The 10,814-nt window shown below is 46.4% G+C and overlaps 1 protein-coding gene across 2 annotated transcripts in view; it reads left to right on the top strand.

The window, feature by feature from the left end:
* The first annotated feature begins 4,401 nt into the window (after window positions 1-4,401).
* The window catches only part of MFN1 (mitofusin 1), a 32,370-nt gene continuing 25,957 nt past the window's right edge, over window positions 4,402-10,814 (top strand). Inside the window, exons 1-3 of one of the 2 annotated variants that reach the window (XM_069975154.1) lie at window positions 4,402-4,491; window positions 9,716-9,835; window positions 10,258-10,393. In XM_069975154.1, coding sequence (XP_069831255.1) covers window positions 9,721-9,835; window positions 10,258-10,393 — 251 coding nt within the window. In that variant the 5' untranslated portion in view covers window positions 4,402-4,491; window positions 9,716-9,720. The remainder of the gene's footprint in view (window positions 4,492-9,715; window positions 9,836-10,257; window positions 10,394-10,814) is intronic. The other variant, XM_069975155.1, reaches the window with a different exon arrangement.

Genomic DNA, 10,814 nt, shown 5'->3' with positions numbered 1-10,814 from the left:
AAATAAAAGTTACGTTTTACCTTGGGGCAAGTAAGGTATTAGCCCTAGGGCACAACTACAGAAAGTTTCTGATTGCACTGGGTCTCACTCCTCCTGAGTCCTGACACCAAACACATTATTTGCTCAACAAAGGGGCCCTTTGAGGCTCTGTCACCCGAGGGCCCACAAAAACCTGAAGCCGGCCCTGAGTGCATTCCACCTATTTCCCCGGTGCATTTCTGTCACAGTAAGGGTGTGTTCACATGTACAGGATCCGCAGCAGATTTGATGCTGTGTTCAGTCATTGATATCTGCCGCATCAAATCTGCTGCGGATCCCGCACACCCTTATGCAATATCAGGGGAAACCAACAAATATGTTTGCTATTAAATAAAAAACGTACATCTAAAACAAAGACTAACAGACCTAATGTGTTCTAGTACTAGTGACAGTGGAATTGGCTAGCTGCATGTCGGCTATACACATCTACTGGTGTCTATGGTGGTATTTTTTATAATGGTTTAATAAAAGTAAAATTTTCTTAGGATTAAGCAGTGATCAGTGGAACAGAAAAGAACCCTCATATTGTAGGGTGTAAGGAAAGTGTAAGGAATTTGGGGAAATTCTAAATTTCCCTTTAAAGAGTCACTGTCATGGAAAATAACTTTTGACATGTCATCAGGCATATCAAAAGTTATTAATCACAACAGATTTCAATGATCAGATCCGCTGTGATCAGGAGATATAGCTGGGGAGAGAGCATGGTAGCAGCACAATCCACTCCCTGGTCGGCCACTTATTCCAACAATGTATCCTCATAGACTTATGGTGCATTTACACAGAGAGATTTATTTGTCAGATTTTTGAAGCCAAAGCCAGGAACAGATTTTAGAAGTAGAGAAATCTGTTCCCTGTTGGCCTAAAAATGTCAGATAAATCTCTCTGTGTAAACGCACCCTTATGGTCCTTTTACACAGAACGATTTATCGTTCGAATTTGCACAATAACGATCGAATTCGAACGATAATCGTACGTGTACACGGAGCGAACGATCAAACGACGAGCAATAAATCGTTCATTTTGATCTTTCAACATGTTCTCAAATCATCGTTGATCGTTCGCAAAAAATTCGCAGATCGTTCAGTGTAAACAGTCTTTCAACGATTTCACCTATGTGTGAGATCGCAGAGCGAATTTTCCGAAGTTTCCGTCTAAACGCTGATCGTTATAAAAAAAACATTGTTCATTCAAAATCGTTAATCGTGCGATCGGGCGAATTATCGCTCCGTGTAAAAGTACCATTAGGCTATGTTCACACAACGTATACTTTCGTAAAAGTACGGCCGTTGTTGCCGATTTCGATTGCTTTCTATGGGATCCCGTCCGGAGCGTATACACATAGTATACGCTTCAACCGGGATCTCTCGCGGCACCGTAGAAAACTGAGATGTCAGTTTTCTGCGGCCGCAGAAAACCCTGTCAGTGCATACTATGGAGCGATGCTCCATAGTATGAAGTGAGGAGTTCTGATGCGGGCCCGCATCAGAAATCTGCGGCTGCAAAGATCATCTGGCCGGTACTGCAGTATCGGATATTCCATGACCGAGTCACGGAACGGCCGGTCTCTTATTGTGTGTGAACATAGCCTTACAATGTCGGAATTGGCCATTACGGAGATTCGGCCAGGAATGGATCACGCTGCTGCTTCGCTCTCTTCCCGTCTACATCTCCTGATCACAGCAGGTGTCAGTAGTGAGACCTGCTGTGATCAATAACTTTTGACATGTCTGATGACATAGTAGAAGGAATCCAACAACAGCGGTGGTAAAGCTTTCACAAGTTCATTGTGTGACTAGGTACAAACACAACACATTAGGGAACATTTATTAAGACCGGTGTACAAGTACAAGTACACCGGTCTTAAATTAGCCCCTGCTTCCTTTCCACGTCCGGATTCACTAACGCCTCTTAGTAACGCCTCTTAGTAAACTCAGCCGGCCCGGTGCAAGAAGTATACACCTGCTTCCTGTAGGTATACATTTATATCATGATTTATGCCTGTGAGCCATCCCTCCTCCCCTGCCAGCCCAATAGGCGAGCAAAGCATATAGCATGCATACGCCAGCAAGAAGGGGTGAATCTGCCCTTCTCCCTGGTGTACGCTTGGGGCGCAACATTGATAAATGTCCCCCATTGTGTTTGTACCTGGTCACACAATATACTGGTGAAAGCTTTATCACTGCTGATGCTGTTGGATTCCTTCCACTATGATGTATGGGCCTGTGATTGGTGGTCTGCCATATACTTAAAGGGAACCAATCACGCAGAAAATCAATGTAAAGCTAAGGATACGTGCTGGTAGATCACCCAGCACACTTCCCAAATATGCCCCTGTAACCTCTGTGCCCCCCTCATTTAGACAGTATTCTTACTTTGTTCAGGTCACGCGCTGTATGTAAATTTTTGGTAAGTAGTCAAGGTGGGCGTATGTAGTCAAGGTGGGCGTATGTAGTCAAGGTGGGCGTATGTAGTCACGGTCCGGGGGCGTATGTAGTCACGGTCCGGGGCTGTAATCACGCACAGAGGGGCGTGATTCGGAGGCTTGCGGTCCAGTGACATCATCCGGCGGCTTGCGTTACCGCGTTGCGGCCGCGCCGACGTCTTCGGGAACCCGCGCATGCGCAGTACGTCAGCGTCGTCTCCCGCCGTACTGCGCATGACGGACATAGCCTCGAACTAACTTAGCGCCAGAGATCGTCGCTGGAGGCTGTGTTTCACCTGCTGGGCTCACCTCAATTCCTCTTTCTGCAGAAATCTGGTATTCCTCATCAGTTTTTTCTTCACTGCCACAAATGATTTACTTTGCAAACTCTCCCTGTCACCAATGATTTTATTTGCAGGTCCCCACTGCCATCAATGATTTTATTTGCAGGTCCCCACTGTCACCAATGATTTTATTTGCAGGTCCCCACTGACACCAACGATTAACCCCCCCCCACTGCCACCAATGATAAGGGGGATTATCATTGGTGGCAGTGGGGGGGTTAATCGTTGGTGTCAGTGGGGACCTGCAAATAAAATCATTGGTGACAGTGAAGAAAGAACTGATGAGGAATACCAAATTTCTGCAGAAAGAGGAATTGAGGTGAGCCCAGCAGGTGAAACACAGCCTCCAGCGACGATCTCCGGCGCTAAGTGAGTTCGAGGCTATGTCCGTCATGCGCAGTACAGAGGAAGACGACGCTGACGTACTACGCATGCGCGGGTTCCCGAAGACGTCGGTGCGGCCGCGACGCGGAACGCAAGCCGCCGGATGACGTCACTGGACCGCAAGCCTCCGAATCACGCCCCTCTGGGCGTGATTACAGCCCCGGACCGTGACTACATACGCCCACCTTGACTACATACGCCCACCTTGACTACTTACCAAAAATTTACATACAGCACGTGACCTGAACAAAGTAAGAATACTGTCTAATTGAGGGGGGCACAGAGGTTACAGGGGCATATTTGGGAAGTGTGCTGGGTGATCTACCAGCACGTATCCTTAGCTTTACATTGATTTTCTGTGTGATTGGTTCCCTTTAAGGACTGAAGGTGCTGCTGGGCTTTCTACCTTTTGCTATGCCTAATTACATGTCAAAGGTTATTTTTCATAAGAACTGCGTCTCACAGCAAGAATTTCAACATCTTCTTCCTGTCTCAAACTTTTGCTCCACTGGGATTGAAGCCAAACTAAATGTTATTTGACAAGTTTTTACTGTTTTATAAAAGGTTCCCGTATGTTTTATGTGTTTACCTTCTTATACTGTAATAAATCCTTCATTCCTCAGGTAAGTGGCCTGCCAGCTCTCATCTTACCAGAACCATATGAGAACTAAAAACACATAATAATCGTGACACAAGCCATGTATACTTATAGTACAGCTGCCCGGGTTGTTGGTAATACCATAGAGCACTATTTTCCAGCCTGTGGTCCTCCAGCTTGGCCATGATGGGAATTGCAGCTCTGCACCAGCTAGAGAGCCCCAGGTTGGGCATGACTAGTGTGGAGAGGACCCCTGCCTATGAGTGACAGTAACATAGGGCTCGTACCATGAGGAGCCAGCTATGTATCAGCTCAACAAGAGGGACATTAGAGGAGCAACTGGGACTGTCCCTCCAAATTAGGTGACACCTGGAAGGGAAGGATACTGAGCACCTTTACTTCCTCAGCGGCTGTGATGGTGGAAAGGCCCATGTCACTATGTCACTGCGTTCTAAAGTGGACACGGCTGCACCACACACACCAGCTCTACGACATATAACAAGGATATAACAAGCCTCTGGTTGGAGACAAGACGTTTCCGCGCAGTTCACGCTCTTGCGACGGAACAGAGTTCTTCCGGAAGTGACGTAGATCACGCCCCCACTCCTGATTGGCTACGGCTGTGTCAGCTTACCCAGGGTCAAGTCGCCGGCCAGGTGGGACTATAGCTTGTGCTGCTGGAGCCCCGGGCAGCGGAGTATCAGGTAGTGACGTGTGTGCATGGCATCGCGGGTGTATAGCGGCTGCTCACACCGGTCAGCGGGAAGTCAGCCCTACAACTACAGCTCTCAGCGTGCGGACATAGCTCAGGCTGGGCGGGCATGCTGGGAGTTGTAGTTTCCCTACAGCTGCAGACTGTTCCGTAGACCGTCTGTGTGGTCACATGGTGATGGGGAATGACAGGGTGTTAGGTGTGACTGCTGGCCGGGCGGCAGCACTTACCTCTGTTCTCTGCCTGCATCCCCCTCTATGTTATGGCCGAGCCCTCCCCACACAGATGCATACCTGATCTGCAGCAGCAGGTCCTGGATGTGTGACTGCATCCTTAGCTCCCAGTCACACATGAGTAACTCCATCTGTAATTGTGGACCTGTAACCACCAACACGATTACAGATTTGCAGGGACACCTGTCAAGTGACACCGACCGGAATTAATAATAATAATGCTTTTATTTGTATAGCGCACACAGATTCCGCAGCACTTTACATAGTTTTGCCAATTATTGCTCCCTGTCCCTAATAGGGCTCACAATCTGTCGCCGAAACGGATTGGTAACCCCTACAGATGTGTGTATGGGGCCCTAGAAATCAATGAGTCTGCAGGTGTGATATGATGTGTGACAGAGGGGCCATAATGTCACATGATGCATCAGAATATAACAATATATAGGACCCAGCTTGCAGCACATGATAGAGTAATGTGCATGTCTGGCTCTGTTATACAGTGACAAACCAGACACTTTCTAGAGCAACATAGAAACTTTATAAATGCCAATTTAATTTTTATGTCAAAAAGAGGGACATGTAAGGGACAGAGGGACTTGGTTCCAAAGTAGGGACTGTCCCTCCAAAAGAAGGACACTTAGGAGGTATGCAGATAGCGCTGGCTGATCCCAGAGCCTGTTTAGTAGAGCTGTCTATTGAGCCTTTAGTGCGGTGTGTTTGTTGTTACTGCTGTCCTATACCACATAGTATACTTTATTTTATTGTTTCCCCCACATTGTGCCCAGTGTCCAGGCCCCATTCACCTTAATAGTTCAAATGTAGTAAAGTAGTGACTCCATTTGGGTAACCTGTAACCTGAAGATTTATTTGACAAATTGAAGTGTCTTATTGATGTGATTGATGAAGAAATGTATTGTTGTATGTCTTATTTGTTGCTATCTCTCTTAGCTGACTGTGTAGCTGGGGTGGCTTTGTGTATGGGAATAAGCATTGTTATGTTGAATGTTCAGCCATAAACCTACCCAATAAAGTCAGCATTGGTGGATACAGTTGTTCTTGTGTCCAGCTGTCCAAACCTGTAGCTGTAACTGAAACCATGTACTCATTGATAAATATGTGCAAAGCCTGGGAAAGGTTACATCACACATTCATGGTCATCAGTGGTCTACATAGACCTGGGGTGGGGAACCTCTTCCCTGTTGAAGGCCATTCGGGCATTAAAGGGGTAGTGCGGCGCTAAAAAATTATTCAGACTAACACACATTACAAAATTATACAACTTTGTAATGTATGTTATGTATGTGAATGGCCCCCTTCCCCGTGTCCCACCACCCCCACCCGTGTACCCGAAAGTGTGGTGCGCTATACATACCTGTCACGTGCCGACTCGTCTCCGATCTTCAGTCAGCGATGTCGTCTTCGGACGGCCGGGCCGAATCCCTCCGAGCATCCTGAGTGCCTGCCGCCCTCTCCAGCGTCATCAGATGCTCAGTCGCGATTGGCTGAGCACAGTTTGGCTCAGCCAATGGCGGGTGAGCAGCTGATGACGCGGCCACGTCATCAGCTGCTCAGCCGCGATTGGCTGAGCACAGTTATGCTCAGCCAATGGCGGCTGAGCAGCCAATGACGCGGCAGAGGGCGGCCAGCACTCAGGACGCTAGGAGGGATTCGGCCCGGCCGTCCGAAGACGACATCGCTGACTGAAGATCGGAGACGAGTCGGCACGTGACAGGTATGTATAGCGCACCACACTTCCGGGTACACGGGTGGGGGGGGGGGTGGGACACGGGGAAGGGGGCCATTCACAGACATAACATACATTACAAAGTTGTATAACTTTGTTATGTGTGTTATTCTGTGAATAATTGTTTACCGCCGCACTACCCCTTTAACACCCAGTGATGTCCCTGGTAGTCTACTCATGCTGCCCAGGTCCTCTAGTCTGTGCCGATCTTCTCCTGCAGGCGGCGAGTGATGAAATGACGTAATCGCGCACGACCCGCAGGGGAAACAAGACGTGTGCTGCTCTGGTAAGGAAGGAGACGGCACGCACAGCATACTCCTGTGTCTGGCGACCGATGCATTCACAGACATAGGAGGATGCTATGCGGGCTGGCTCCTGCCCCACCAGAGTGACGCACGTCACAGGAGAACCTCTGGTTGCATCAGGAGGTCTCAGGGGCCTGATGTGGCCCGGAGGTTCGTCACCCCTGACATAGACACTTCTGGAAGTACATCACTCCCCATCCAAACTTAAAGTGACTGTACCACCAGGCCCAGGCTGAAGCACTGGAGACGGGCCGACCCACCCTTAGTGGGAGGAAACCCCAGCTCCTCCATGACGTGACTCCATTAGAATCAATGGAACCCTATCATAGAGGGGCGTGGGTTTCCTCCCACTAAGGGTGGGTCGGCCCACCTCCAGTGCTTCAGCCTGGGCCTGCTGGTACAGTCTTTTTAATATAAAAGCCGGGGGTATGTAGCTTCTAGTCAGCCTCAGCTGGGACCATGAATAGAGGGTCTCCAGCACCCTGGTGGTCATCGAAGGAGATCAGTGTGTATTAGAGCATAATATAGAATGAAGCTCCCCATTGCAAAACAACTATTCCTCTGTACCATCTGTAACTACTGCTAAGTATCATTTCATGTAATCTATTAGATGTATATAATTCTGCCTGAATATGTGACTATTATGATAAAACAGTACACTGGTGCCTTGGATTACGAGCATAATTTGTTTCGGGACCATGCTTTTAATCCAAATCACTCTTAAACCAAAGCAAATTTTCCCATAAGAAATAATTAAAGTGCAGTCAATTGGTTCCACACTCCAAAAATGTTTTTTTTTTTTTTAAATTCTTAATAACATGGAAAAAAGATGAAACAAACATTCAGAAACAGCAGAATATGTGATATTATAAGTTACTGTACAGTAATGGAGAGGATGGGTATCACAAGTGCTGACAGAGACTGCAGGGAGCAGGAAGGAATAAGCAGGGCAGATGTGCGCACAGTATAGCAGTACTCTCTAGGGAGAGCGGGGTTACAGCTATGAAGAGATTACGCCCACAGTCCTGTCCCCTGATGTAAGCCCCAGCCTGAAGTGGATCTGCTATAATTTGGAAGGTGAGGGAGACTTCCTGGGTCAGAGTACATTGCTGTAGACCCCGCTATACAGACCATGCCACTCCCCCTCCCATCCAGTACAGGGAGCTCTTAAACCAAGTAACAATTTTGAAAAACAATTTTGAGCTCTACTTGCAAAACACTCTCAACCTAAGTTACTCTCAAACCAGGGTACCATTGTACTTGTATTTTCCAGTTGCAGATAATACATGTACACATTTGGTAAATGAGTGTAGTTGACTGTGTTTAGGCCATTAAAGTCAATAGGTCAGGAACCAGTATACACACATATATATATATATATATATATATATATATATATATATATATATATATATATATATATATATATATATATTGACATCCCCTTCTGGCAGGTTGTAGAGCATACTGAATAATCATGATGTGATAGGGGCTAGGGCACACATGCTGTGGTATATTGCATATAATTCTGTGCACCATCTTATGGCCCACAGTGCACAGGGTAGTGTGTATAGTCTTTGCAGTAACCAGGTGATGTGACTCGCCTACTTATACCTGTCTATACATAGAGGCCTAAGCCAACGGCGTCATGTTCAATTACTCTTTCGTTTCCTGTTGCTGCTCCACTTCATTATAAACTGAAACCTACTTGAGACTATTGTGACACTAGAGGCCGCTCCTCCAGTAGCCTGTATAAGCCTGTCATTATGATGGATATTATTGTATTACCCAATACAAAGTCAGGAAATGATCCTTAATGGAGGACACATATAAATGAAAGACTGTGACTTCTTCTCAGAGCAATTCATGGCTTTTTATTCAATAATTGCAATTAAATACCTTAATGCATGAATGGCCTTTTGTTTAAATGAATCCATGCATTTAAAGGCTTTGTCCACTGCCTTATGAATGTATAGCATATTACTAATGATGACATAATGAAGTTGTGCTCCGTTATGTTCATTTCTGAAGTCTCCTCCATTGCTTGGCCAGCATTGTATTCTGAATGGAGCACAAGTGTTTCTTGGTAAGTGGCATGCCAGTAATATGTATTGCTCTTTGTTAAAAGAAAAAAATGGATGACCCTTTTCACATAAAATATAGTGTAACATTTGTGTTTGTTGTTTTCTGGCTATACCAGCCAGATGAAGACTAAAAGTCTTTTGGACAGTGGAAGGCTATGGAGGTGTCTGCTTGCTTACACTGGGAGCATTCCTACCATACACAATGATACAACTTAATGGGAACGTGCCATTAAAGTCGGTGGAGCAGATGTGCCAGAATTCTGTTATAATTTGCACCAGAACTTGATACTTTTGTCATGCTGTTGTTGCACAATAAAATCAAAAGGAGCTGTGCAGCAGACAGTGAAGTAAAGAGCCCATGCTTTGGCAGAACAATAAATGTAGCCACGGGACTGCTCGGGAAATGATCAGCGCTCATTGTTGTGCCCTTGTAACATGGCCTTATGCCCGATTTATCAATAGCCTGGGCCACTGCAATACATCTGGTGCATTTTGTAGCTTTTCATGCTGTTAGTATCTGGGCCAGTGCATAGCTTAGCTGTAGTAGTAGAACCAGTCAAGGTCTACGCCCCAGATATGCCCACATAGTAAGCACAGCCTGGTAATGTAACCAGTGACTGACACGGCTTGTGACCTCTACTAAGAGGGACAGAAAGTAGTAAACAGTGTCAGATTTCAGTCCTCAGAGTGCAGAATGATCTTTGGGAGGTTGTCCATCTGTATAATTTGTTACTGTATTATAAAAGGTCAGAACTACCCCAGCAGACTGTACTTACAGCTGTGTGTACAATACGAGGTAGAAGCCTTTTCATGACTTTGAGTAATAAATACATTTTGTTTGCTTTCACAGAAGACATGGAGGAAAAGGGTGTCTCCCCCTTAAAGCACTTTGTGCAGGCGAAGAAAGCCATCACATCTATCTTCGATCAGCTCGTAGATTACATCAGTGACGGTGTTATATTTGTAGAAGGTGAGAGGCATCTTATAGCATTATCTGCTGTGGAAATAGTTTTGTATAGTACATTCCATTTCAGTGCCTGACATTTCTACATTAGAGAATGGTTTTCTAGATGCTTTCCAGACTGTAAAGATAACAGTACTGGAATCACTGGCAAGCACCAGCATTAGGAAACAGAGAGCAACATGCAGTACACCTGGTGGATGAAGAATGTGGGGGGGGGGGGGGGGGGGGGGGGGGGGGCAGTTATCGTATAGAAGCCCAAACTGATTGGTCCAAATAAATCTGCATTTGCACTATTCTTTGTATATGACATCCAATTTTATGGTTGCAGATGTTTCTCTACCTGTGAATTCAGCTTTAAATTCCATTATATTACATTACATTGTATGTATATGTTTAACTTTTTTTTTTTTTGTTTGTTTTTTTCATAGAAACCTATCAAAATCCAGAATTAAGAAATATAGCATCTGAAGATGACCTAAAGGAGATTCAGAATTATAAAAGGAAGCTGGCTGGAATTGGGGAGGTCCTGTCCCGGAGACACATGAAGGTGGCATTCTTTGGCAGGTATGTCTATCCTCTTTAAAGGGAACCAATCACGCCGAAATTGCCCCCATTGATAAGGAAACGTGCTGGTACATCAGCCAGCACGCTTCTCAAACATCCCCCTGTCCCCTCCGTCCCCTCCTTTATTACCCCGTAATCTTACTTTTGTGATGTCCCGCGCCGTATGCTAATCAGCCCCAAGTAGTCAAGGTGGGCTGAACTAGTCACGGTCCCTGGCGCTGTAATCACGCCCAGAGGGGCGTGATTCAAAGACCTGCGCTCCGCCGACGTCATCTCTGGCCCGCATTCACATCGGCGGCGCGCAGCGTCTTTCGCATGCGCAGTACGGCGGGAGAAGACGCTGACGTACTGCGCGTGCGCGGCGTGCGGAAGACGTCGTCGCGCCGCCGTCTTGGAGCGCAAGCGTCGCCGACGTCTTCCG

The sequence above is a fragment of the Dendropsophus ebraccatus genome, chromosome 6 (genome assembly GCF_027789765.1).
Source record: "Dendropsophus ebraccatus isolate aDenEbr1 chromosome 6, aDenEbr1.pat, whole genome shotgun sequence".
NCBI lineage: Eukaryota > Metazoa > Chordata > Amphibia > Anura > Hylidae > Dendropsophus > Dendropsophus ebraccatus.
This window is presented reverse-complemented; position numbering and strand designations above follow the sequence as displayed.